We start from the raw sequence: 27,273 nt of genomic DNA on the forward strand, positions 1-27,273 counted from the left end.
GATTGGCCTCCATTGGTTTGAAGAGAAAACCTGTTTCAGCTCGAATTTATTGGGGATCTGTAGGTTCCAGGTGTTTTCACAAGTGCATTCTAGGTGCAGATGTTGTATTTCAATATTAGAAAGACACACGGGCTTTCAGGTTTGAATGTCTTACATGATGACAGTGTGGAGTTTAACAACAGCCATACAAAGAGGCCCTGTTCCTCTAGTTAGCCGGATCATCTTCAGGATGAGATGACGTAGTTCAGGCTTGTCTAAATCACCATAGCAACACATCGGAAAACCTGCTGCGGCGCAGCTTCATCCGAGCTGCTGGATTAGTTCATCACTCCCTCCCATCTTCTCCGAGATCACAAAGACCCCTCATGACGTCACGACGACGTCCTGCACGAGCGCCACCGATGCTGAAGACAGGAATCTAACTTGATGAAAGCTGATAAATTTGCCTGTAACACACTTATAACATTTAGTTTGCATTGAATGAGAATGGAACAACTAATTCAGGGGACCTTTAGTCATTACTTATATATATATATATATATATATATATATATATATATATATATATATATATATATATATTGTTGTGAATAAAAAAATAAAGTTCAGAAATACTATTAGAGTTTTTACTTATAATTGTTATTTTATTGAGCTCGGACACACAAATTACGCCTATTGATTCAATATACAATCATGACTTGTCTGAGTTTAATCAGTTAATCAAAACATAATTTAATTTTAAGTTCTGTTGACGTAAAATATAACTTGATGACGTGGAAACAGCCCAGAGTTTCCCGCTCCGTCTCAAAGGGACCAATCTAACGCGAGCGAGCATATCGAAGGTTCATCGAAGCGTTGTGGTGAATGGTAAGTCATTTTATGCTTAATGACACATATTGGCATTGGTTCAAGATTCTGTTGCTGATAGCCTACTGTAAGACAAAGATGCAACCTTCTATCTCTCCGGATGGCGGGCGAGGCGCTCCGGTTAGCTCGCCACCGCGTTTGTGTGCACCGCAGTCCGGTCGGAGCTGCAGGCCTCAAGATAAGGCCCATTACGGACATGCTTCCTGAGGTATAATGAGTTTATTATGAATAGACCTTTATTTTAATCTGCCTCACAGTTTTTATGTCAAAATGGCTGCTATGAACAAGGTCTATTTTATACTGATAATCATTTTTTTTCAAATTGTCATTATTTGGGTCATCTGATTTTTATTGAACACCTGATCTATTTTTTCCATGAATCAGGACAACACAGTTGAAAAGCGCCGAGAAATTGCCATTCGCTGCCTCGTAGTCTATCTTGGAGAGAAGGAGGAGGACCTTTTCAAACATTACAGCGTAAGTAATTGATTACGCTTTTACTTTTTAATTTTGTTTGAACTGCAGCCTCCCCGCGTGGAGATATGGCTGTTTTAATACACCCGCCTCCGCTATGCGTGGTCACCCTGCATTCCCTAATGCACATCACCCTGAAGAGCTTGAGCTATGTATTTTATACATCCTAACACCTTCTAATTTCCTTTACAAGGATGTGGAGAAGCTTGACGTAGACCTTGCAAGTGATGAAGATTGCCATCATTGGTGATGGCCGTGCAACCATCGTAGTGCGTAGTGTACCGAGATCCTGCAGGGAATTGATGTCGCCAGATCCTGTGCTGATTGCTGATGGGAGTAATCTATGCCCTTAACCGTGATGCGAGTACTGCCGAAGTTGATTGATAGAAGTTCATTTGATGTTGAAATGTGTGCCTTTAATATACAGCCATCTGTCATCTTTTGTTTTAAATCATTTTCATTTGTTCATGTCAAAGGATGGTGATTCAAGCCTTCTTTTGCACAGGCTCTGTTGTCTGTTCTGAATGTTAGATGTAGCCACGCCCCCTGATTTGCATATAAGAACGTGAAATGTAAAACGGCATTATGAAATAAAAGACTCTGGAAATGAAAAGTGGCATTATGAAATAAAAGACTCTGGAAATGAAAAGTGGCATTATGAAATAAAAGTACCATGAAATAATTAAATGTATTTAATATTTATTGCCTCATTTATTTATTTCATGATGTATTTCAAATGCATATTTCATGTATTTACGTATTTATTCATTTATTTAATTTTGACTAAAACAGCATTCCACAGATAAGAGACTTGACTGGCACATCTTTTAAATCAAGCAAGTAGTCAGGTGTCATAGGGGGTTGTGTGTGTGAGGGGAGGTGGGGGGCGTGGATGGGGGCAGAAAGCTTCAGGGGCCTGTAGATCATCACTTAATATGCTACCTGGAAAATCAGGAGGTAGCATGGAATCTTTTCCGTGGGAACCCTGTTTCAGCGGGGGTTAGGTTATATGGTAAACGAAGAGGGCCACGGAGGTACTGGCACAAGGGGGACTGTGATTAAGTTTTAATTGAACATTAGAAATCAAAGATAATAGTTTAAACACTGAGAGGGGGATACGGGGGGATGTGGACGGCAGGATAAAGGATACAGGAGGCTGTGTAATGGGTGAACCCAAACCGTTTCGAGGTTGCAGTTGATTTCATGTTGCTAAGATATTGATGACATTTGTCTGAATCACACGCAGGGCAGACGACCATCAGGTCAAAGGCAGCGTGTGTATAAGAGCTTCTGTGAGCGTAGTCTGCCAGGTGACTCATGGTGACGAAAGAATGTTCCAAGGCTTCCTGAGGGTTTATTCTCATCTCAGCATCTGGATTGAGCAACATTTGAAGGAGATTTAAAAATGCACCTGTGTCTTTAAATTCAACCTCGTCAATTTCATTTGAATATTTGTTTTCTGCGTCAGACTTTTGACCCTGATGTGGCGTAAGAGGCGGGGCATCATCTGGGAGGGGCGTGTCATCATGAGTGACAGCTCCCTCAACCGCATGGCTTTCTGGGATACCCGCCCGGTGTCGCTCCGATCTGCCGGTGTTACACCCCTACTGGTTTTTCCACCTACTGGTTTCCCTACGCGTGCGTGTTTGTGTTTACTCCACAGCTGCAGATGTGTCCGCCTCAGTTCCCTGATTCGTCACACATTCACAAACATATTGCTGAAAATCTTCAAAACGCATCACAAATCCATTGCAGCGTTTACGATTGTATAAGTGAGCACCACATCACGGCCACGTATGAAAACATTTATATAAAAAAAGATATTAAAGGAAAGATCGGCACAACCTGGATTCGAACCCAGGGGATCAAAACTGCCCCGTGGCGCAGCGCATAGCGCTAGCAGCAGTTTGATACGTTTGCATTTTGCTGCATGGGTTCGCAACCTGGTCGGTTCGATCTTTTAATATATTTTCTAAACTTTCTTTTGTTTGTGTCCGTGGTTTACGTCACGCGATGGCCGTAAGAAAACAAAATCCTTTCTTTATCAAAATGTGTCGCTGCAAGGCTGCAGCCTCGTGAAGAAGTAGCGTTGCACATGTCCTGAAGCGTTCCAAGACACGCCCAAGGTAACCAGTTGTTTTAAATCCACGACACCAAAAGGTTTCCTCCATGCTTATCTACGTCAACGAAATGAATAAATTATACTAAGGGTCAATAATTTGCTGTGTGTCTCCGTGGCGCACTGCTAAGAGCGGCCACCAGGTTACTATTTTGATGTTTTGATCCCCTGGGTTCGAATCCAGGTTGTGCCGATCTTTCCTTTAATATATTTTTTTATATACATGCACTGTATATATATAAACCAGTAGGTGGAAAAACCAGTAGGGGTGTAACACCGGCGCATCGCGGAGAAAACCAACCTATGTTTATACTTCTCATCCAACCACAATCACAAGCACTCTGTCCGCATAGCGACATTTATCTAGATGGGTTTTTTGTCTTTGTGTTTTTGAACTACGACAAGCCGGAAGTAACGAGGCTGTTTTTAAAATGTAACGAGTAGAAGTAAAAAGTCGTCTGAAAAAGAAATACTCCAGTAAAGTATAGAAAAGTTCTACTCAAGTACAGCAACAAAGTATTTGTACTTCGTTACTTGACACCACTTATTGATTGACACCTCTATTTGATTCAATTAATTTTATTTTGTATCGCACAAAATCACAAATTAGCCTCATGTGTCTACAGTGTGTACACATGTGACATCGTCTGTCCAGAAACCCTCACATCGGCACAGGAAAAACTCCCCAAACAAAGAGAACGCCTTCGATGGGAAGAATAAAGGGAAGGGACCTTTAGAGAGACACAGGACGATCCTCCCCGGGACGGACACACTGCGATGGACGTACAGAAGGAACAACGTGACATATGTATAATGCCTTAAATTCGTCCGACAGAAATGATTCAAACACGTATTATCTCATCATATGCGTTGTTGATCATCTCCTGCTCGTCAGCGGAGAAAAAGACGCTTTCTGTTATACAGTTATACTGTTAAAAATCCTGGTTTTGGTGATCGCCTTCTAACGATTGTCCAGAGGACGTCTGGTTCAAACTAACGAGACTGTTTGAGCGCGGATCCGCCTTGTGACGTGAACGTGCAGCTTGGCGTAGTGACAAAGGCTCCCGCGCAGTTCGTGAGTGCGGCCGGTAGGCGGCAGTAGGGACGCTCGCTCGATTGTTGCAGGAAGTTGCGCATGAAGGCTAGCTAGGCACCATGGCGCCTCTGGATTTGGATAAATACGCAGAGATTGCAAAACAGTGCAAATACCTCCCGGAAAATGACCTCAAGGTAAACGTGAATTCATAGATATGTTTCTAATGAGGACATGTGACGAGCTCCGTACGCGGTGACAGCGTAAATAGCTGTCTGCTAAGGCTAGCTAGCTGTTAACGTTAGCTAGCTGGTAACATCAGCTAACGTTAGCTAGCCTTAGCTAACAGTTATTTACGCTGTAACAGCGTAAGTTAAATAACTGTTTGCTAAGGCTAGCTAGCTGGTGACGTTAGCTAGCTGCCTTCGTCTCTCGGCCAGGAAGTCAAACCCGTTGTAGTGATTTGTTCAGGTAAACACAGCCTCAACTAACGTTAGAAAACGAGACGCTCCCGAAGCGGAGACGCGAGGGACGTCCCCCGTGTCTCATCCCCAGTGAGCTGGTGGGGGTCACCAGTTGATCGGTGGAGTCGGCACTGGGAGGTCTGGTGCATGTAGGCAGAGAGGACACAGTCACTAGATCTCTGTAGTTCATTAATACTGTCGTATTTAATGCCTGACCTCACATTGCACATCAAAACAAACGGCCCCGGACGTTTAATACGTTTATTAATGTATTATTTCACACCATAGTATAAACCACTTATTGCTGAAAACTCCTCAATTAAGATGTGGCACCATATTTACTGCTCGGATTGTGATGGAGATTATAAACGACTCTTTACCTGAAGATGACATGATCCTGTATTACGCTGTAAACAGCATAAAGTAAATTATAATCCATTCCTTTTATGTTGTATAGCCCAATATCACATATTACAGTGTGTACACAAACCCTCACATCGGCACAGGAGAAACTCCCCAAAGGACAGTCCTCTAACGCTGAATCCTCTTTGCGCTGTTGAATCCACCGTCAGCCAAAAGGACTTGCAGATATCTAGAGGAGCTCGGTAAAATCACCCTAATTCTCACTGTCAGAGTTCACGCTTGGTGCTGCTGGCCTGTCGGCACACCTGCAGTGACCTTTTCCAAAGTTATTAATTACCTGGGGCCACATTACATTGATAGAATATGACCTATTATCAAATACTGACCCCCCCTGTGTCTGTGTTTACATCCATCCAGCGGTTATGTGACTATGTGTGTGACCTTCTGCTGGAGGAGTCCAATGTCCAGCCCGTGTCCACGCCTGTGACAGTCTGTGGGGACATACACGGACAGGTAAAGGAAAAACACTTTGTCTCTTCAGCCTGGTTTCCATAGCATGTCCAGTGTGTGTGCGGTGTAGTCCCTTACCCTGACTTCTCTCTCACTCTACCTTTAGTTTTATGACCTTTGTGAACTCTTCCGAACTGGCGGCCAGGTTCCTGACACAAATTACATATTCATGGTCTGTACTTTTAACTTATTTGCATTTCTTTATTCATTCTGTGCTCCGGATGTTTTGGCAGCGTGTTGTTAGTAACCCTCGTCCATCTGCAGGGAGACTTTGTTGACCGAGGGTATTACAGTCTGGAGACATTCACCTACCTGCTGGTGCTGAAAGCCAAATGGCCCGACCGCATCACGCTTCTCCGTGGAAACCACGAGAGCCGACAGATCACCCAGGTTTACGGCTTTTATGGTGAGATTTGATTCATGGCTGTCACATGACTACGTTTTCACCGACCTCGCTCTCTGGACTATCATCACTCCGTTGAGTTTGACATCAGTGAGCGCCTCTTTGTCTTGCAGATGAGTGCCAGACCAAGTATGGGAATGCAAATGCCTGGCGTTATTGTACCAAAGTGTTCGATATGCTAACAGTAGCAGCTGTAAGTACTTTGTATTCATTTGTTGTTCTCTCAAAACCAAGATGGAGGAGGTGGCCTCCTAAATGACAGTTCTTTGTGCTTTAAAGCCATGACAGCCTCAGTTATTAGTAAGTAGAGAGATGCTGAACTGAAACCGTTTGATCTATTATATTTGTCCACATGTCTTACCTTAGTTAGAGTTGTTATTGTGTAACCATGTTGCACAACAATCCAATGCTTTTATTGCCAATAGGTTGTACAGTCAAACCGATCCATGGTTTATATGCGATCTCCTAATTCTAGTATTTTGTGTTGTCAGCTGATGGACGAGCAGATACTGTGTGTCCATGGGGGCCTCTCCCCGGACATAAAAACCCTAGATCAAATCCGAACCATTGAGAGGAACCAGGAGATCCCCCACAAAGGAGCATTTTGTGATCTGGTGTGGTCGGACCCTGAAGACGTGGACACGTGGGCCATCAGCCCCAGAGGAGCTGGCTGGCTCTTTGGTGCAAAGGTGACCAACGAGGTAAGCTGCTTTGACCTTACATGTACACAGAGGACCCACTGGGGGGGCACATACATACCAGTGTTGCTTTACTAGTTACAATGGAGACATACAAATGATCCAGGGAATATGAAAGTGCTTCTGGAGGTGCACAAGGAAACATTTTAATGTCATATATATTTAAGTGAAAAGACACTTTTACCAACACACAAGTCTTCAAAAACCACTGATCAGTGAATGGAACGCCGCATAAAGGTAAATGGGGCCATTTCATCTATATATTTTTGTTTTCCTTGTTCATTGACATAACATCAGCTCATTACAACAAGCTGTGTTACCGATGACGGCGACCATGTGGAAACTAACAAAGATACTGCATCTATCGTCCGTTCCAATACAGATACTAACATAGCATTGTATATGGGACAATGTATATTGTATTCCTGAAAAGATCTCGTATGTCACAATACATGTATTTAAAAGCAGCATGTCAAAAATATTCACCACCTATCTGAATGTGAGTCCAAAGCAGGTCATTCTCTGCTGACTCCATGTTAACACACCCACACTTGCAGTAGAGTGTGTTGATGTCGTCCTGGTACACAGACATGGCGGGGCCCTCAGCAGCTTATCAGCCGTAAGGGAGCAGCAGCCTGAAGGACACATCTGACATGTGAGACCGATTGAAAGGATAAACATAGTCTAAAGCTAGACATCCCCACACAAAGGTGTATATCCCTCCGATCTGTCCTAACACACTCAACATCTTCCACATCCACTAAACCAGTCGGATGAGTCCATGGAGCAGAGCAGGATAGATGTAGGACCCCGACCAGGGCTGGCTGATGCTGCGCTATGATTGGCTGCTCTGTGTATGAGGGCGGGGCCTCGTACAAGCTCAATTTATTGTCACTGTCTTCACGAGTCGGCAAAGAAAATGAGGTGATTCTCACTGGCTGTTTGTTAGCTTTTCAACATTTCTCTCTTCCTCTCCATCTTTTGTTTCTCTATCTTCCAAAAAAAACCTTGCAGTTTGTTCATATAAACAACCTGAAGCTGATCTGCAGGGCGCATCAACTTGTCCACGAAGGCTACAAGTTCATGTTTGATGAGAAGCTGGTCACGGTGTGGTCGGCTCCTAACTACTGCTATCGCTGCGGCAACATCGCCTCCATTATGGTCTTCAAAGACGCTAACACAAGAGAGCCCAAGCTCTTCAGAGCAGTGCCTGACTCCGAGAGGGTCATTCCACCTCGAACAACCACTCCTTATTTCCTGTAAGCACATCACAACCAAAAGAGCCCGACCATCTGTTCAGTGCCGGGATGCAAACTGAGACCTCGGCATCCCGAAGGAGCTTCGTATTGTACAGTTAAGAGTATTTACATTGCATTTCTATGTGCAAACTATCAATTGTTATTTCCACTTTGGCATGTAATGCCGTTATTCTGCAGCTTTTGTCACACTGAGATATTGCGGTAAAAGCTCAGTGTCCCCGTGTTGTAGAGAAAGGATTCAAGTGACACACAAATGTTCATATTTATAAATCTGGATTTTACTTTACTATAGAGATTCCCTCTGCTCAGCAAATTGCAGGTGCAGTGTTATATATTTTTTGTTATGTAATATCAAAACGATTGCATCTATTCTGACAAATGACAGGCAACATATACACTTACTGCTATGTGATCTTATAAATAAAAGTGAGAGTTGATGTCTGAAATCTGACTATATCGATCTGTTAGCTATTTCCGTTTTCTGTGATTTACCGATTTGGTGTTGGTTGTTTTATGATCAGTATTATTTTCCTGTGTCCCCATACTGTTTTTTTTAAATAAAGAAAATTGTTTAAATGTGAACGTCCTTGTTAACGGGGCCAACAGCATGCTTCATCAAAACCAATGAAGAGGGCTTTGTGGTATTGTTATTAATCTGAGGCCTACGTTTACATTAGATGACGATTTAACTACATTGTATTGTTGAGAAAATGAATATTTATTCATTCGCCTCCCTATGTGTGATTAGACAAAGACTACAGCAACAGAAGAAGATTACTGCCAATTGTTAAGTTAACTAGAAGTACCGCCTCATGTCTGTATGCCTAACAGTCTAGTCTAACATTTGTGCGACGTCACAGGGACTTTGAACAGCACATTTTAATCAGTTCTTCCTCCAGTCAGATTGGACATTTGTGCCAAATATGAAGAACTTCCCTCCAGATTCCCGAGATACAGAGTTCTGGGGGACGATGCGGACGGACGACCTGAAAACATCCGTCCCCTCGCGGACGCAAAGAACATTTTTATGATGAAGGTGGTCCAGGAGCACCTGAACATCAGCAGCGCCTCGATGGAAGTGTTGGTAGAAGGTGCAGTGCCAGATGATTCATCATTACGTTTACGTTACGTACATTTATTTTGCTCTCTGATCCATGAAGGAGACTAGGACAGCAGTTCAGTTATCTAACTTTTATAGAACAATACATCTTTTCATCATTACTTGTAGAGAACAAAAGCAATCATCTGGTATTTTTTATTTGAGATTAGCGATTACATTTAAATTAAATAATGGCAGTTTAGGAATTATATTAATTTAACACGTCTCAGAATTAAGGAAACATTACCAAAATATCTCAGACATACAAGGAAAATAGAATAAAATATAAGGCTATTGGTTTGAATATAAGGCTATGGGTTTCAAAATAAAGGAATAAAAGTTAAAAATAAAGCTATAGCTGCATGGTCTTCCCATTTCATGAATTATATATTGTTAAATTCAATCAAAATCAAGGGGGATTTTTAAATACATTTATGTTCTATTCTATCCACAAGATGTTGCACAAAACAGGTTTACAAAAAATTAAATGGTATGATTTGCATATATTATATACAGCACGTTTTTATCACAGTGGAGTGAAGTAGAATAATTCACAATTATCAGGTAAGAATGTTCCATTCCCTTCACCTTTAAGGTCTAATTTATCATCAGCATACACAGCTCAGCTTGGACACAGCAGAACCAGCATGTCAGCATAAGCACGAGTTCGATCATTGGGATTTACATGCTATCACCGTTGTTGCCTGTAGGAGGCGCACGCTGGACACGTTCCCAGATCTACCCAATGAGCGACGGCGCCGCGGTCACGTGTTGCGTCATCCGTGTTGGCTGATTACGTGTAGCTCCCGTACTAGCAGCGCAGCTAGCATGTCCGACCAGACAGCGCTAATGAGTGAGTTCCTGTTGACTGCCACGACCAAAGCCACCCGCTGAGGACCCGCAGAACCAAAGGCGAACGTACGGCCGTTAAGAATTGGAAAACGTCACGGACTTTATCCAAGTTAACATGGTAAGAGAAAGGCGACGTCAGTGAACGAGTCAGCTAACGTGCTAACGTCGCCCTGCGGTGGCAACGTTAACTCTCATTGTTATGGAGGAGCTAGCTGCTATCTGTCAGTCAAACCGGTCACGGAACCTCTGACAGGTTTCACTCTGCAGCGGCCCGTCGCCTAACACGTCCGCAACGAAACGACAGGTTCGGTTACAAACTATAATGTCTTTAAGGCTTTTTGCAGCGATGAATGGCGTTGTGTTTCCATGATTCTAGTGTATGAGCTCGGCCGATCCGTTTGTCCAACCCCCCCCTCCCCCTGAAGTTGTAAACCTAGTGGAAACACTGTGTTCGATACCCGTGAGAAACATTTAGAGGGACGTTTCAGTCTGACACACACCGACTGTTCCCCAGTAAAGTATAATGTTTCCATCGGTAAAGTGCCCCACAGACAGTCTTCTGCGATGTGTCTCTACTCAGCTGACCAGCAGCCAGAACATCTCGATATCTTCCTCCCTTCTTCATCAGCAGTAGCAGGATGGAGTCGCCCCAACAGACCAGTTTGGAGCGGTGCTGCCTGGGGACGCCGCTGTGCTGCACAGCCGAGAAGCAGGATCCGTAGACCGCATCGTCCCTGGGAGCCACTGAGTCCACACGAACCGCCAACTGCACTCAGAGAGACGCGCGGAAAGGAGCGACATGTTCGCCAAGCTGAAAAAGAAGATCGCAGAGGAGGCGGCCACAGCACCTCGGGGTGGCGTCCGTATACCACGCACCATCAGCAAGGAGTCCATCGCCTCCGTGGGGGCCGACTCGGGAGACGACTTTGTAAGTAACGTTGCATTGTGAAATCATCGCCAGTCACTGGCTTCATGTGGGAATGGGCTCATCCAGACCACTTGGTGCACAAACATACCTTTTGTCTGCATTATTGCATTGCTTTTCTGTTACTACACACGTGTCACACATTTTTTGGAAAACTTTTAGAAATTGAGCAGGATATCCGTATAAAACAACACGTGTCTAAGTAATTATCTATTAAGAATAAATCCAGAAACAAGTGGGTAACGTCTGTACTTGTGACTTTGGGGTTAGTGTCGAGTCAGGCGGCTCTAGGTAAATGAGGGCTTGGGTGTGACTGACATCGCATTGTATTGACTGTGTGTAGGCGGGAAACTGTTGTGTTCAGACTAACCAGTCGAGCACCAAGACCAGTTCATTAATTTCTCGTCACACGCTCACTGCTCACTCAATCTGTGTGTTTTCGATCCTGTTTCAGTAGGCACTGGCATGCAGGGATGTCTCAGCGTTTTGTTGATGTTGTCTCATATGATTATCATGAGAAAGGATTTTCCTAAAGGAAACCTCCCAGAGGTTGTCGTGCTGTCTCAGTTAGCACTCCGCTAAATTATTTAGTGAAGTCACCGAGTAGCGACTCTGCTGGCGAGCGTGTGGCAAACGTCTGTGCAGGCACGTGCACGGACGTTTTGGGGGGCGGGTGGTCAAAACAAAAGGGCACCCATCACCAAAAGTATTCATGAATTAAAAATAATAATTAAAAAACACAGTAGGATATGTTCAACTCACATATTTATTTTTGTTAATACACTAACGCAAATTGAATAAATAAATGAATAACAGGCAAAAACATACAAAACAAGGCCATATTGTACTTAAGCAATAAGGTACGGGAGGCTGTACTAATGTTACAGTTCCTGGCTGTTGTTAGTCAACCCTTGAACTTACTATAAATAGGAAGTTAATAGAAAATAGTTGTAGCCACAATACGTTGTGCATCACAGAAAATAGTCCGTGTACGTGTGTCTGTTGCTATGCAACAGAGAAACAGCATTGTAAACATCACGTTTGTTGGCCGAGCACCAGAAGGTTGTTAATGTTTAGCGAGGAGATCGACTTTATTTTGAAAAACATCCCAGGTCCCGTTGCAAGATGTCGCACCGTCTCGTTCATTCACATTGCTCATGACGTCCACCTGAATCGTCCTCTTTAGCTAAAAGGTGTCCTAAAGCAGTTGCGTAAGCTCGCATTGCCCCAAACCGATCATTTGCGGCGTTTCCGGTGTTTTTCCGAGTGACGCCGAATCCGAAAAGTGGTCGATGGCAGGTTCCTTTTTCGGAGCGGCACCCTCCTGCAAATTCCATGTGAACGAGGAGCTTCACGAAAGCCTCGTATTAAGACGCTGAATGACGGGTCTCTACACGACTTGATAAGATATGGTCACTTCCTGTCCACTATCCAAACATCCCTCCATAAAACAAGGGGGGGACGTCACGCTGGCTACGCCCACTTCTTATATACAGTCTAACGGTTTATTGGCTGCCTAAAGGTCAGTGAAGCCCTAATCTGTGTTGGATTGGCTGGCTGGGATTAGGAATGAGGAGGTTTGGCTACGGATAGAAATGATTTAGTCATTTAGATATTTAATAGAGCAATGCTACCTGCACTGAAAATAACAAGTTACACTTGATGATTTCTGATTGTGAAGAGGAGCTTTAGCGCGAACCTCCAATACAAACTTGTGTGTGTGTGTGTGTGTCTTCAGGCCTCTGATGGCAGCAGCTCCAGGGACGACCTCCCTGCTCAGCTTCTCAGAAGGAATGACCAGATCCGGAAGCTGGAGGCCAAGCTCTCAGGTAGGACTGTCAGTCTGAGGTCCGGCCCCGTTTTCCTGTGACATCAGAGCTTACAGTGATCTTGATATCGACAACGATCAATATAACTTTGTGCCTCTTTTCTCTGTCACTCACACAATCAATTCCTGCAGTGAAGTCTATAATTACCCAACATTGAGCAATCGTCCTCACAGGGCAGCCACCTGGAGCACCCATCCATCCATCCATCTATTGATCTAACGACTTCTCTTTTATTAGGATAATGTCTTCAAATGTTTGTCCAATATGACAATGAATTTACCCCAAATTAATATAATGAACTTGAATATTTCAGTGTTTCATTCGATCAGAGATAATAGACCCTGTTGAACAGATTGAAAAGGATTGCTGTGACATAGTAGTTGCATGTCATAGAAACGTTCTCCCCAAACGTACTCCGCGGTCGACCAGGTGCCTCAGGGTGCGGAGCGGCCGTCCCGCTGCGAGAAGCTCTTTGCTGTTCGTAGCGTCTGCAGAGCAGACGGGATCACCTCCACCGCACGAGGGGGTTTATCCTCCATTCCACCAGGCACGGAAGGCCGCTTCCAGTGATTCCAGTCCCAACCCGTCACACTTCACACTCCCCAGTTTGTAAACATACTGTGTTTTTGTCGGAGGTGCAGTGGAATCTTCAGTGAGTCCACTTCCAATAAGATGGGGTCATCTCAGCTCAGTGATATGGTTAAAAATGCCAATTTCACTTTGTCCTTTTCCTCCCCTACGAGTGGGATGGACCTCTGTCATTATGTGACTTTGCTCCCTTAGAAAGGGTTAAATCCCCTTTTTAACCAGTATGCTTTTCTCAGATAAGAAAACCATCAGTAGTTTGACCTCCCATTGTGTCTCACGTTTTCCCTTTTGCTTTCTCCCTTTCCTTTTGTTCACCTTCTCCTCTTTCCTCCCCATCCTCCTTTGTGTGTGTGTGTGTGTGTGTGTGTGCTGTTGGTACCCCGTCTCCTCACCCTACTTCCCACCACTAGACTATGCTGAGCAGCTGCGAATTATGCAGAAGACCAAGGAGAAGCTTGAAATTGCATTAGAAAAGCATCAGGATTGTACGTACCCCTCCTCTCCTGCCGATCGCCTTCCTCTCTCACCTCTGTAATAACGGTCACATGGCGTGTTAATATTATAGTGCTTTGCTTTGCTCCTCTTTATAATCTAGAAATCCACCCTGGAGTTAGTTTTTCCGCACATCGAGCCCAGAGGCCCGTCTGCATTGTCTGCTGCTGTGTGCGTCCCATTCTCTCAACGTGCCCTCACAGTGCTTCAGTTGAGGGCTTCATAGACGCGGCGCGCTTACTGCTGCTGAAGACGTGAGCGGCTGGTGTGTGTGATGTGGCTCAGCAGCTCTGCTTGTGGACATGAAGACAACGAGCCGCATGTCTTTTAAAGCCGCGTTGCATCCCGTGTGTTGGGCTTTCTGCCAGTGGCCAAACCTCTGTAGCTGCACGTCGTGTTGAGTATGGAACCTCATGTCAGAATAGGAATCATCGTGTCCTATGGGCCATGGTGTCTGAGGACATTGCTCTCGACTCTTTGAAATGATGAAATGTGTTTTTGGTTGCAATGAGCACCACACGCTACAAGAGTAACAGTCGATTTTAAAAAGGCTTAGTTCATGATCGATCTACTGACTACTGAGGTTTGTTCTCCAGTGTTCAGTTTGTGGCTTCTCTGGTACGCAGGTGTTGTGAGAGCAGGTGGAGCCTGAAGGGTGGATTTTTCTCTCACAGATATGCAGCTAGCTTTGGTAAACTGTGTTTTTGAGTTCTTGTCACTTTCCGCGCATCGCTCGTCTGCTTTCGATCTGACTCGCCGCTGCTAACAGTGCTGCTGTCTGTGCCATTTAATATTCCTGTCCTCTCACGTTGCATACAAACCTCTGTATGGTTTCCATCTTTCCCCTTTCCTCTGTCTCACTTTCACTACTCAGCATCCATAAAGAAACTTCAGGACCAGAACGAGTGTCACCAGGCCAGCAGAGCCAAGATGGCGGAGGGGATGGCTCTAGCTCTGGAGAAGAAGGAGCAGGTAGCAGCCGCCGCGTCTCACTCCTGTAGCGCCGTGAATTCAAGCTTTGTTTACTCACTTTCTTCCTTTCCCTGCAGGATTGGATGGAGAAGATGACTGGCGTGGAAAAGGTGAGCCTTTCATATATAACATATTAAGCTGTGGATGTATTAAAGAGCTTAGAATGTGATTGTTTTCTACACCTGAAATCAATCGAATTGAAGAACTGTCCTGTTGCCAGAAGACGGGTGTGACTTTGTTTCTTCTGGTGTGTCACATTTCAATCTGATGAACAGGAAGGAAGAGGTTGATTTTTTTTATTCATCCCTCTCAAACCAGAGCTGCTGGTTGTTGGACTAACAGGATGAATTGTACGTTGTTTCTGTCAGTGAGGTAAAATGATCTAATCAGAGACGGGTTGCTTTGATTGTTTTCTAGTCTCTTCCAACAAGCATCACTTAGCAGCAGAGATGGAAACTAGCCAATTTCCCCGGGTGGTGCAGGATTGAGAACTTCAAAAACAGTGCAAGCCTCAAATGGTTTTGCCCACTTAGTTTGTTAATAAAGTTGTGTATTGAAGTGCGTTGTGTAGTAAACCTCTGAAAGGATTTGTCAGTCAAACCTGTGTAGTTTGTTCGTGGTGTGAAAGTAGAAAGCCGGCCAAGCACAGGGTTTAGGTGTGTGTGTGTGTGTGTGTATACACATATGTATGTGTATATATATATATATATATATATATATATATATAATCCAACAACAGATTAACCGATGTGCCCTTGTGGTTTGTGTCAGTAGTCACATGGGAGCAGGCTGGGTTGGATGCAGGTGATCATCCGTGTCTGGAGCACTATTTGTGAAACAATCCAGTGGTACAAGTCTTCTCCACACCTCAGGTTACTAATCCTGGATATCTGCTAGTGGCACTGGGACCCCATGTCCTCAGAGGCTGATCTGGGGTCTCAGAGGTTGTGCTGCTGTGCTATTTAACGTGGATCCCTCCGTGGGAATGGTTTGACCTCCTGATCAGTGACCCGTAACCTACGTCTCTGCAGTGTTCTGGAAACCTGCTGACGCGCTGAGCGTGGTCCATGCAAGTGTCCGTTCATGGTGTGACCGTGTGTGTGTTCAGGAGAAGGCTTCCCTGGCAGCCCGGGTAGAGGAGATGATGCAGCACAGCGTAGCACTCTTCCAGAAAAGGGATGACCGCGATGAACTGGAAGGCTTTCAGCAGCAGGAGCTGGCTAAACTTAAACATATGGTGCGTACCCATGGACTTGGATTTGCAGCATTAGTTACAAACTGGTTTTCTTCCATCCACTAGTTGTTTTTTGATCAAACGGAAGGTCATTTAAAGAATTAGACTTTGGAGTCTCGGAGCCTCCGAGTGTTTGAGGAGCGCTTAGTTTGTCCGGGTGGGGTTTGATCTGTCCTCCACAGCGGTCCAGTGCACCGCATGTTCTTGAAGTACTCTTTGTTTCCTGTTCATCAGTTGCTGAAGAAGGAGGAGGAGCTGAGTCAGCGGGATCTGCAGCTCCAGCTGAAGGAAGCTGAAGTTCAGTCGGCAAAGCAAGGGCTGTTGGAGGCGAGGAGGAAACTCCAGACTCTGGAACAGCAGCACGAGGAGAGCTGCAGTCTCAACTCCGGGCTTGAGATAGAGCGGTGAGAACCAATGCTCCTTGTAATCACTTCTCCTGGTCTGGTGGGCTCACAATACTGTTGAGAAACACCAACCATGCCCCCAGCAGTTACATCACATCATTAAAGTTCAATTCACACCGTCTTCTTGTTGAGCCGTGAAGACGACCTGCGTGTCCCTGAATGTGTGCAGAGAGGAGCTGCTGCTGCTCAGAGAGGAAGCAGACCAGCGGATCCGTGAGCTGCAGTCGGTCCTCCAGCAGGTCTCTGAAGACTTCCAGAAGGTCAGTCCTCAACACAAGCGCCTACCGCTTCTCCGCTGTTCTCCAAGTGGCTGTGTGAAAACCTTGTGTTTCAGTCACAGCGCGTGGTGTCCACGTTGGAGACGTCCCTGCAGGCATTACAGACGGAGCATGACGCCCTGAAGTTGCATCAGCAAAAGGTCAGGGGTGTAATCCAACATTCTCCACATACCTTTGTGACACCAGCCTAGGATGAGCCACTACAGCGTGAATGAGTTTAAGTCAGGGGACAGCATTGGCCGGGGCTGTGAGTTGATCACGTAGCGTCGTGCCGGCGCATCAGCAGACTGTATCTTCACACCTCTCTGCATTTCCCGCATGTCATCAGGCCTTTGAACTTTTGGTTTGAGAATTGACTAAAGAAAGGATCGATAGGAGCCCGTTTCAATTCTTCCCTTGACACCATCAGGCCGCTGTAACGGAGGTGGACAAGGAGCGCTTGTTATCGGACCTTCAGAAGAAAGTGACGTCCCTGGAGAGACGGCTCCAGGGGAACCTGAGCCAGGACGACCATCTACAGGAGCTTCTCCATGAGGTGAAGAAGCTCTGGAGCAGGAACCTGCCATCTCATCTCATGTGGCAGGCGTTGTTTTTATCTATATAAGGTGTACGTGTGTTCAGACCAGTCAACCGATATCTAATCAATGAAATGAATTAAATGCATGGGGACGTCAACAGCTCGGTCTGTTCATGTTGTGATGACATTTTAGCATTGTGTTAATATGGTGCAACTGAAGTGATAGAATGTGAGTTTGAAACAGCATTGGTGTAAACACACATTTAACATTATTGGCAAATATTTCTTACCTGATTTCGTTTTGTTAAGAGCTGTCAATCTCTTCATAGAAGCTTCTAATATATTTGATTGGACATCATTTGAACTAATGCTAAGTTTATCTTAGGTGTATTTCCTGATGATTATGTCCCTGTTGGGGAGGGGAACAATATAGATACCAAAGCACTGGTTAATCAGTCCAGTTGTCCCCTTTTAGAAGTGCGGCTTGGAGCAAAGTCTGGAGGTGACCAGAGCGGAGCTGCTGCAGGTTCGGACCGACCACGCTGACACCGTCAGCTCTCTGGAGACTCAGGTAAGCCACTACGTCCATTTCCTGCACCCTGTCTTCCCACGTCTTTAATAGATGCAACGATGAGTGAAATTGGTTGAGTATTGAGCGAGGATGCTGCAGAGTGATCCAATCAGGACGAGCTAGGTCCACTTACAGCGCTTAAGTGTCTGACTATGTTATAGACAGCAGGGAGGACGGGGGGAGGGAGGGAGAGCTTGTGATGTTGGTGAACAGAAGGTCTTCAGGGAGAGATGCAAACACGGGTGTCCACTTTAGTCAGGAATGGAAAAGTAATGTCAGGGTTGAATGGTACCGTCTGTAACATTTGCTCCTGGTGCGGTCAAAGACTTGATAAGTGAGTTTGCGCTTCGTGTTTCTTGTCCGATCCAGCTATCCAGAATGAGCTGCAGCCTTACTGAGCTGCAGAACCTCCTCCGACACAAGGACGACTCGTCCAGAGCCTACAGGGAGAGGACGGACACGCAGGTCAGCAGTCGGACACAGAAACACACTGAAGTGATCCCTTCTAGTGGCTTTAGCCGGATGCCCGCTGGTTACTGATGAGTGGCTGAGGATTTTGCTCTTTTGTACTGCTTTATTTCTCAGATAGCTAGTTTGGAGCAGAATGTGCAAGAGAGTGATGAGAGGCTGAAGAGTGCCGAGCGCCACGCCACAGAGAAACAGCGGCACGTGGATAAACTGGTGAGCGGCGCAGACACGTGCAGCTTGCCTCCCCAAAAGTAGAATATGAGGGTGGACCGGCATCTACTACAGTACAGAAGTATAGTGGAAAATAACGACTTCTAGAAAGTAAATGATTTTAATTACAGGTGTCATATTGTCTCAACAAAGTGTAACTTGAGTTCACTCTGGTGTCCTCTGGTGGTCTTATTAGTGATGACACTGTTGCTGATGTTTGCTGCAGTTTTTCTTTTCTTTTAACGTGATGATTTTTAGCATAAACACAGTTTGTGTCCGTTTTAATACATTGGGGTTTTGGTCAGATGTAGATATGTTTCTACTGACAACATGGCCTTTTTCAGTTGTATCTGGTTGGATTTTTCCAGCAAGCGGAGTGGAGTGCAGAGAAGGCCTTTCTGGACCAGCAGGTGTGTTTGCTTCAGCAGCAGAGCCAGGAAGAGGCCCGCCGCCTGGAGGACAGCGTCCGCTCGTTACAGACTGAAAGACAGAGGCTGCACGACAGACTGGTACACCTGCTTCTCATCTCGAGCACTATGACGTGGTGGTGCTGTTACACTACGGGGCGTCAGTGTGTGCACACGAGCACGCAGCCATGATGACTCCTTCTCTGCTGTTCTTGTGTTTAGGCTGATCTGGATCAGCAGAGGGACGAGGTAAACTCCGCCCTCAGTCAGCGGACAGAAGAGCTGGAGCAGAGCCGGGTCAGAACTGCCACTCCCCGTTTCTCCCCAGTTGTTTAATGCACATATTCACATTTCAGTGACCTCTGAAAACGTTCCCTAAAACGTCAAATTCGGTGTTTGCACCGCATTTTTATTTTCAGATTGGTTTTGACATTTGAATATTGTCCATGTCCACTGTTTTTTATTTTGACACGTTCGTAGAATGAGAAAATCATAATGCAAATGAGTGAATTCTCCTTTCTAATATTAATCATTTTGACAAGTCCCTTATGGGCTTCCTTACATGACCTTTGCTTTAACTAGTGGTTGTTGTCACACATTGTGATACAGCTTCACTTTACATGAACCTAAACTCACATATATATACACATATCACATAAATATACATCCCACTCAACTAAAGGTGTGTATCATGCGTGAAAGAGTCTCATTGTCGTCCTCTTGTCTTGGTCTGTGTTCCTCAGGCGGAGCTGAACTGTCGGCAGACTGTGAGCACAGAAATTGCCAAAGCACTAGAAGAAAGCAGGCGCCAGAAGGAGGAGCTGCAAACGCAGGTGTGTAGGCCAGCACTTCGCCTCAGCGTCAGTGGATCCCCACAGGCTCCAAGACCGCGCACAACACATCCAGGGCCGTGGGTCATCCAGCCAGTTTGTCTGTGCTTGTTGCCAGGTTGGAGAGCTCACCACATCGCTACAGACCTCCCTGCAGGACCTTTCCACGGCCACTGAGAAGCTAGCACTGAGCGAGGAAGACGTGCAAACGCTCCAGAAGGGTACACACACACACTTTAGGTCCTCTAGAAATATGGGCTCCTTCATTTTGTAATCATTTGTTGAGTTTCAACAATGGTATTTCTGCTTTGTGTAACACTAGTTTTTTGTATCTTAGAATGGTGCCCAAATTGTATATTGCATTGTAATTCATTTTTGTTAGAGGCCTTAGATTCTATAAAATTGTGCATTAATCTATGATTGTATGATCGAAAGCATTGAACAGAAAGTACAAATGTCTGCCTCCTCGTATCGTGTGTGTTGCGGTGCAGAGGTGCAGTGTCAGCAGGCAGCAGCGGTGCAGCTGCAGGAGAAGGTGGAGCAGCAGCGCGCCCAGCTGGAGCAGATGGAGCTGGACAAAGAGTCACAGCTGATCAACCAGACGCAGCAGCTGGACAGCTGCCAGGCGCGGGTTAGCACACACACACACACACACACACACACACACACACACACATGCTGCCACAAGCTTTATAAATAATATCTATATCTGCAGGCTATGTGATATGCAATCTGTACCTCCATGTTGTCTCTTAAATAACTGTTAAAATGCGTATGATCATACCTGAAGCATCGTTTTAGCAAACTCATTCAGACAGCCAGTCCGCTTGCTCATGGAGATGTATTCTTTTATATTTAATTTGACTCTTGATTCACAAAATTAGACTTTAAAATTAGTTATTTAATCAGCATTTGTTTTTGTTTTTAATTGGGGCTGTTCATTGGCTAATGAACGTGAAATCACTCATGTTCACACGGGGGTCAGTATTGTGTGCACACTCCAAAGAGGAGAACATGAACTGAGCTCTGTGGGGCGTTGAATGTGCTCAGATCTCATACCTGGAGGTCGAAGTGGAAACCTTAACGGAGCAGCTGCGCGGCCCTGAGGTGTGCGAGGAGGATCACAACGGCAGTGTGACGCTGGATGACCTGGATCACATTCAGAAGGTCAACAGAGAGCTCGAACAGCAGCTCTCTGACAAGAATAAGGTCAGTTACTGATTTGCTCCCGTTCTGATGTCCTACCTGCTCTTTGAGAGGAGCTGCACTGTTACTGTGGTAAAATGTTAAATTGTCTGTAGTTGTATTTCTATTTTTAATAGTGTTGAACCACCCAAAGTCGTTCAATACTTCACGTCGTCGTTCACACATTCACACCCATTTAAATCCTAGTACCTTTCAGCATCTAGATGAATAAAACCCATTGGTTTTGTTTTGCAGACCATCAAGCAGCTGCAGCAGAGACTGGCGGAACTGAAGAGGACACTGCAGAAGGAACTGGTGAGTTCAAACTCACCAGTTAATACTAACCTGTTAAACCAAAAAGAGCAAAGGAGCCTGCTTGCAGATGGAGGTTGTGCTCGTTGATCGCGGGTTGATTCTCTCCGCTCCTCCACGATGTCTCTCGCACTGCGCTCCTCGAGACGGATTTAACCCCAAACATCACATTACATGTCATTTATCTGACGCTTTTATCCAAAGTGACTTACAATCAGTGCATTCAACCACAGGGTACAAACGCAGAAGAACAAGAAAGTAGAAATGGTAAAAATAGCTCCGGTAGCTGTGACTACAGTGTGTGAATGTTAGTTACGGACAGACAAGGGGCTAAAAAACACTTTTAGTGGTCAGAAGACTAGAAAACAGATATGTGTATTAGGGCTGTCACGATATAACAATTTTGTTGTGTGATTATTGCACATGACAATATAATAGCATAGCAATAAAAGTAAGCTATTTCAAAGAACGTTTTATTTGTCAGAATGGTTGGACATTAGAATCGAAATGTGAAAAACCCAAAAAATAATAAGTGCAAGGGACACGGAGCGGGCGAAGCATCGGGCTTGGTGCGATTCAGTCGGGTTCGAGAAAATGTGTCCAGCGGAAATGTGCGCCGCGGCTTTGACCGGGCGATCAATTTAAATGTTAGTGACGTTGATTTATATGTAAAATGAATATCGCAGCACCAAACATTATTGCACGCGATTTCAGAGAGAATGCGATAAGTCATTTTATTGCATATTGCAACAGGCCTAGTGTGTATATGTAAAGTCCATTTACTACACAACTTGCAGTCCTGTGATTGGCTGCTGTGGATGCATGACTAGTGACCGTAACTAAACAAGGGCTGTCCACATAAACACATTAATCTATGCGATTAATGTGCTCAAGATTAATGCAACAAAGTATTTTTACGTAGTTAACGTACGCTTGTTCAGTTGACCACGGAAACGAAACGGCCGTTCGCTGCAGTCAGTTACATCAAGATGGAGAGAGCTTTTTGTATTGGAAGTAAAATAAAACAGGTGTGACATACAGCAGAGATCTGTGCAGAGGAATTACTCCACGTGTCAAACAGAAGGGCGGTGAGTGGTAAACGGGCCACCTAAAGCACTGCTATTCTAAGCTGGCTGCTAGGCTGCTTCCATCTCAACATGTAACGTTACCCTGCGCGGCGCACAGTCTGCAGAGGACCACTGTGTCCCTAAAAGACCGGGGTTTGAAAACCTGCTAAATGTAGGGAGACTGTTGGCACCTCAAACACAGCTGTCAAATAATGGAGACATGAGCATGAGGACAGCAGGAAGAGTCACTAATTCAGCATGTTCCACCTCCAAGATGACCTCATGGGTGTAGTTTTGTGTTTAAAATAACATAACAATTAAACAACAGTGTCTAAAATACACACTTTCTAATGTGATTACTTTTAAGATTTAGTCTTTAGAAAAAAAGAGGGAGGGGGTCCAGCAGCAGGTGCTTTGATGAGCGGGTTGTGGGAAAGAGAGAGCTCAGGTCTTGGAGCCCAGCCATTTATTACCAAAACATGTCAGACATACAAGGAATTTGACTTGGAGGTTGGTGCTTAACAGCAGACAGCAAGACAATGGACAACAAGACCGATAAGACAACGTAGTGCAAGAACAACGTAGTGCAAGTATGTGCATGCGGAGTTCTGTTGATGACTGCCGACGGGAAGAAACTGTTGGTGTGGCGGGAGGTCTTAGTCCTGATGGACCTCAGCCTCCTGCCAGATGGAAGGGGCACAAACAGGTTTTGTCCGTGGTGGGAGGGGTCGGCCACCATCTTTTTAGCCACCTTCAGGGTCCTGGAAGCGAACAAGTCCTGCAGGGACGGCAGATTGCAGCCGATCAGCCTCTCTGCAGAGCGGAGGACACGCTGCAGCCTGCCCTTGTCCTTGGCTGTGGCTGCAGCGTACCAGACGGTGATGGAGGAGCAGAGGATGGACTCCATGATGGCCGTGTAGAAGTGGACCATCATCGTCTTTGGCAGGTTGAGTTTCTTCAGCTGCCTCAGGAAGAACAACCTCTGCTGAGCCTTCTTGGTGATGGAGCTGATGTTCAGCTCCCACTTGAGGTCCTGGGTGATGATGGAGCCCAGAAAAGGGAAGGAATCCACAATGACGGGGGAGTGTCACAGGGTGATGGGGGAGGGTGGGGCTCTGTTCCTCCTGAAATCCACAACCATCTCCACTGTCTTTAGAGCGTTGAGCGTTCTGGCTGCACCACGACACCAGATGGTCAGACTCCACCTGTAGGCGGACTCGTCCCCACCAGAGATCAGTCCAATGAGGGTGGTGTCATCTGCAACCTTCAGGAGCGTGACGGACTGGTGGGTGGAGGTGCAGCTGTTGGTGTACAGGGAGAAGAGCAGAGGGGAAAGAACGCAGCCTCGGGGGGAACCGGTGCTGATGGACCGAGAGGCTGAGACATGTTTCCCCAGGTTCACGTGCTGCTTCCTGAAAGGTTCCCTTCCTGCTGGACAGAGCCGTGACACCTCAGGAGTGGCTCAGAGACCACAGGGAATGAGTGTGTCCCAGCCTGAGGCCGGACCTGAAGCCATCCAATGTCAAATGTTGTTTTAATAATTTTAGCACAAGGCTGTAACATGCGTGTGCGTGTGAGAGAAGTGAATACACTGTACTTAGTTTCCTTCTGTGTCCCACTACAGAAGCTAAAGCCTGAGGCAGAAACTGAAGGGAAGGAGAAATTTTCCGAAAGCAGAGCAGAAAAAGCAGAGAGGGTTTGTCCTGACCCGCTCCCAACATCTACCCTCAGCCCCCCGACCTCCAAGACCACGGTGACCAACACCTCAGACCTCAACGACTCGCGAGAAATCAACTTTGAGTATCTCAAACACGTCGTACTCAAATTTATGTCCTCCAGAGAAGCTGAGGTAAGTCCTCAGTAGGGCTGTCAACGAATATTCTATATTCAAATATATATTCGAATAGTTGCTTTATTTATCTATTGCCCCGTGCATCCACACCGCTGCTTTTCATCAAGGACACATTTGTCCCGTATTTTCCTCCACGACTTTGTTCCCCTCGTTTGTGGAGATCTCCCTCCGTGAATCAGAGGCCATCCGGCGTCCTTATAGTCCACCAATGACGGCTTGCGGTCATATTTACGCATTTCTTCCGACAAAAGTTCTTCAATCTGATCCGTTGTCTCGTAAACATTCTTCCTTTTAATAATGGCCGTATCGGGCTATGAAAACGGCAATGTGAGACTCCGTAAAGGACGTAGTTAGCGGACCAATCGCAGCCTGGTGCGCTGTGGGAGGCTTGCCTAGAAAGATGGGTCGACGCACGCAAGGACGCAAGGGGGTGTGAAAAGACCCACAAGGGACACGCAAGGGGGTCTTGCATCTGCGTTTCCTTGCGTCGCTCTGAAGACGCAGAAGCATAAACTAGGCTTTAGTGTGCAGCTCTGTAGGTCTTTATGGACCAACGGCTTGACTGTGGTTCACTGAGCCAGTCAGCATGCGTGTGTCTTTCTGTCAGGCGTTCCAGCTAATACGAGCCGTGTCTGTGCTGCTGAACTTCACCCGGGAGGAGGAGGACATGTTGAAACAAACGCTGGAGTATAAGGTTGGTGTTCAGTGTGCAGCTTCCAGCCCTTCATCAGGCAGAACACCGCTGAAAGCATCAACTAATAGAGAGATAAATACAGCAGTGTCCCAACTGTAGTAGTGTGTAGCCGTTGGGCTCAAATGATTTTTCACCTGGTGACTATGTTTGTGTTCTAGATGTCCTGGTTTGGATCCAAGCCTTCTCCAAAGGGGACCATCCGCCCTTCAGTCTCAGGCCCTTCCACTCAGTGGAGCTGATGCTCCGCAGGAGGAGATACGGGAACCAAAGAGCCCCTTGAAGAGGAGGAAGCCCCTCTGCAGTCCACGTTGGGCAGCCTGGACGGTGGCTTCCCGCTGTGTGGGGACATCTTCAGGAGCACGTGACAACTTTAAGAGGACTTTGTTTCCTTGTCAGTGGTCCAGGCAGACTTTTGGCCTAATAGAAGGTCAACTGGGACACACTATTAACACTGGAATTTTGGGAGTCAAATGTTTCTTCCCTTACTCATGTCAAAAATAGGTTTTCGATTCTGTGAAAACCGCTAAAAGTGAGTTAGCATGTCAGAAAATGAGCACATGAAAGAAAACGGGCCGATAGCTGTTTTATTAGGAGGTGCCTCATTTGTCAAAACACACAAGTCCTTTTTGTTGTTGTTGGAGCAGACAGACTGTTTTCACTGGACAAACGGTGCAGCGTTGATTGCTGAAGGAGGTTTTAGCCTGTTAGCTGGTACATGTTTATATTTAAATCATAGAGGGCTTCTTAACGGTTTGCATTAGTTACAAAGGATCTAAATTGGTTTTCATTTAGACTTGAATCATGTGGAAATGTTGGTGATCGCATTGAAAGGGCCGCGTGTTCTGATGCCCAGCGAATACCGTTAATATAAGACTTTATTACAAAGCTCTTAGCACAATCAAATGAATCCATTCCAGGTTGGAGTGTATGTCCAACAGCACCCCCAAATTCAAACCTTTTTCGATTGTCGTCTTCTCTTCAAAAGGACATTTTCACCAAATTGCTTCACACTGGGTTTCCACTTGTCTTTTCAAAGGGACTCCTGGCGTCGAGTCTGTGCTCCAAGATCAGATCCCATCAACCAGACCACATGGCGAGGTGGCCTGGCTCACATTGAGTTCAGGTCCAGTGGGGCGTGGACAGCATGTGGACAAAATCCAGACCACAGTGGACTTTATCTGCTAGGACTGTGTGGAGGAAGAGAAAGCAGCTCAAAGGATGTGGCACTTTTATTGTGAAGAGTAACTTCCCTAGTATATGGTTGGTGATTTGGCCTTCTACAAATACATAGTTATATATATAACTATGGTAGTTATATATAATGGCATGTACAAAAATGTAATTCAGTTAGTAAAAAGTTCGGACCGGTGTAATAATAAAGGGGCTCTGTTGATGAAGGACAGACAAACGTACTGTAGTTCAACAGCTCATTTCATTGGCTGGTAAAACATAAGGAACAGGAAGTGCTGCTTTGAAAGCTCAGGTCAGGGCAACAACAGTCTGCTACTTGGGGGACAAAGATGTCACAGGCCAAGCTGTCTGTGCACAGATTGTCCTTTAAGACCAATTTAGACTGGACGTGCATTTGGATAATATAACAACGTGCTTAAATAAGTGAATGCAATGTAAATGATGACTGGAGGACATGCTCTACCTTTACCTGCCTTTACCAATGTAAATGAAACCACATTCCACATATCTATTTATACAGAGAAATATGCACATACTGTATGCGTTGAGAACTTTATAAATCAGTGGATGTAAATGGTTTGATGTGACCGGTTTTGTGTATTCATCACCATCATCCAGAACCCATATCTGTTTCCTTTACTCGTACCCCCCCCCCCTCCACAGTCATCACCCTGTGATGCCTCCACAGCACGGGGAGGATCTGCATGTTGGCTCCCTGCAGCAGCCTCACTCTTCATTTCCAAAAGCCAACGGATTCTGGATTTGATAGAAATGTAGTCACACAGACTCAAACCAAATGGAACCATGAATGCACTTTTTAACCTGCTCTTTTAAACCCTGAAACACAACTGTTCAATCACTACAGCTTTTACTTTTCATCCGTGCAATGGTTTCCTCTCCCAACATTTATTAATAATAAACCTGAAATGATAAAGGCCCAGACTACCATGGATGTCGTGTGTACAGAATGAACAACGGGACCGATTCCAGTTGTTTTTGAAGTATTTCCTTTTGATCGCATGGAGAGAAAAAAACATTCTGAAGCAATTAAGCTGAAGTCCATGTTCTTGGTCTGCAGCAGAAATCCAGAGAAAAGCCTCCAGACA

The 27,273-nt window shown here is 45.4% G+C and overlaps 2 protein-coding genes and 1 long non-coding RNA gene across 12 annotated transcripts; all 3 read left to right on the forward strand.

Annotated features, from left to right (window-relative positions):
* Positions 1-714: 714 nt before the first annotated feature.
* LOC120830882 (uncharacterized) lies at positions 715-2,020 on the forward strand. The gene is made up of 3 exons (XR_005713966.2): positions 715-1,075; positions 1,252-1,344; positions 1,535-2,020. It is a non-coding gene; the product is annotated as an uncharacterized LOC120830882 (long non-coding RNA).
* A 2,176-nt stretch (positions 2,021-4,196) lies between these two features.
* LOC120831036 (serine/threonine-protein phosphatase 6 catalytic subunit) lies at positions 4,197-8,772 on the forward strand. The gene is made up of 7 exons (XM_040196146.2): positions 4,197-4,690; positions 5,738-5,833; positions 5,937-6,002; positions 6,095-6,236; positions 6,347-6,426; positions 6,725-6,934; positions 7,946-8,772. The coding sequence occupies exons 1-7, from the start codon at positions 4,616-4,618 to the stop codon at positions 8,192-8,194; spliced, it is 918 nt and encodes a 305-aa protein (XP_040052080.1). The 5' UTR covers positions 4,197-4,615; the 3' UTR covers positions 8,195-8,772.
* A 1,182-nt stretch (positions 8,773-9,954) lies between these two features.
* On the forward strand, positions 9,955-27,102 carry golga1 (golgin A1). 10 transcript variants are annotated; one of them, XM_040195405.2, is made up of 24 exons: positions 9,955-10,259; positions 10,770-11,069; positions 12,805-12,895; positions 13,894-13,968; positions 14,850-14,947; positions 15,025-15,057; positions 16,056-16,184; positions 16,416-16,585; positions 16,755-16,845; positions 16,920-17,003; positions 17,273-17,398; positions 17,856-17,951; positions 18,321-18,416; positions 18,537-18,632; positions 18,998-19,138; positions 19,259-19,333; positions 19,780-19,869; positions 19,985-20,087; positions 20,358-20,497; positions 20,917-21,075; positions 21,307-21,366; positions 24,055-24,279; positions 24,890-24,976; positions 25,135-27,102. In XM_040195405.2, exons 2-24 carry the CDS (start codon positions 10,941-10,943, stop codon positions 25,213-25,215), a joined length of 2,475 nt encoding a protein of 824 aa, XP_040051339.2. In that variant the 5' UTR covers positions 9,955-10,259; positions 10,770-10,940; the 3' UTR covers positions 25,216-27,102. The 10 variants fall into 10 exon arrangements, with proteins under 10 accessions (XP_040051339.2, XP_077943598.1, XP_040051342.2 ...); XM_078087472.1 differs by having other exon boundaries at positions 17,859-17,951; XM_040195407.2 differs by having other exon boundaries at positions 10,058-10,259; positions 10,773-11,069.
* The last annotated feature ends 171 nt before the right edge of the window (positions 27,103-27,273 follow it).

Source organism: Gasterosteus aculeatus, chromosome 13 (assembly GCF_964276395.1).
Source record: "Gasterosteus aculeatus chromosome 13, fGasAcu3.hap1.1, whole genome shotgun sequence".
Classification (NCBI taxonomy): domain Eukaryota; kingdom Metazoa; phylum Chordata; class Actinopteri; order Perciformes; family Gasterosteidae; genus Gasterosteus; species Gasterosteus aculeatus.

Coding starts and splice junctions, on each gene's coding strand:
- LOC120831036 (XM_040196146.2), top strand. CDS start 4,616: ATGGCGCCTCTGGATTTGGATAAATACGCAGAGATTGCAAAACAGTGC. Junction 6,003..6,094: donor ACACAAATTACATATTCATG/GTCTGTACTTTT, acceptor GTCCATCTGCAG/GGAGACTTTGTTGACCGAGG. Junction 6,935..7,945: donor GTGCAAAGGTGACCAACGAG/GTAAGCTGCTTT, acceptor AAAACCTTGCAG/TTTGTTCATATAAACAACCT.
- golga1 (XM_040195405.2), top strand. CDS start 10,941: ATGTTCGCCAAGCTGAAAAAGAAGATCGCAGAGGAGGCGGCCACAGCA. Junction 24,280..24,889: donor TGTCCTCCAGAGAAGCTGAG/GTAAGTCCTCAG, acceptor TCTTTCTGTCAG/GCGTTCCAGCTAATACGAGC. Junction 24,977..25,134: donor AACAAACGCTGGAGTATAAG/GTTGGTGTTCAG, acceptor TTTGTGTTCTAG/ATGTCCTGGTTTGGATCCAA.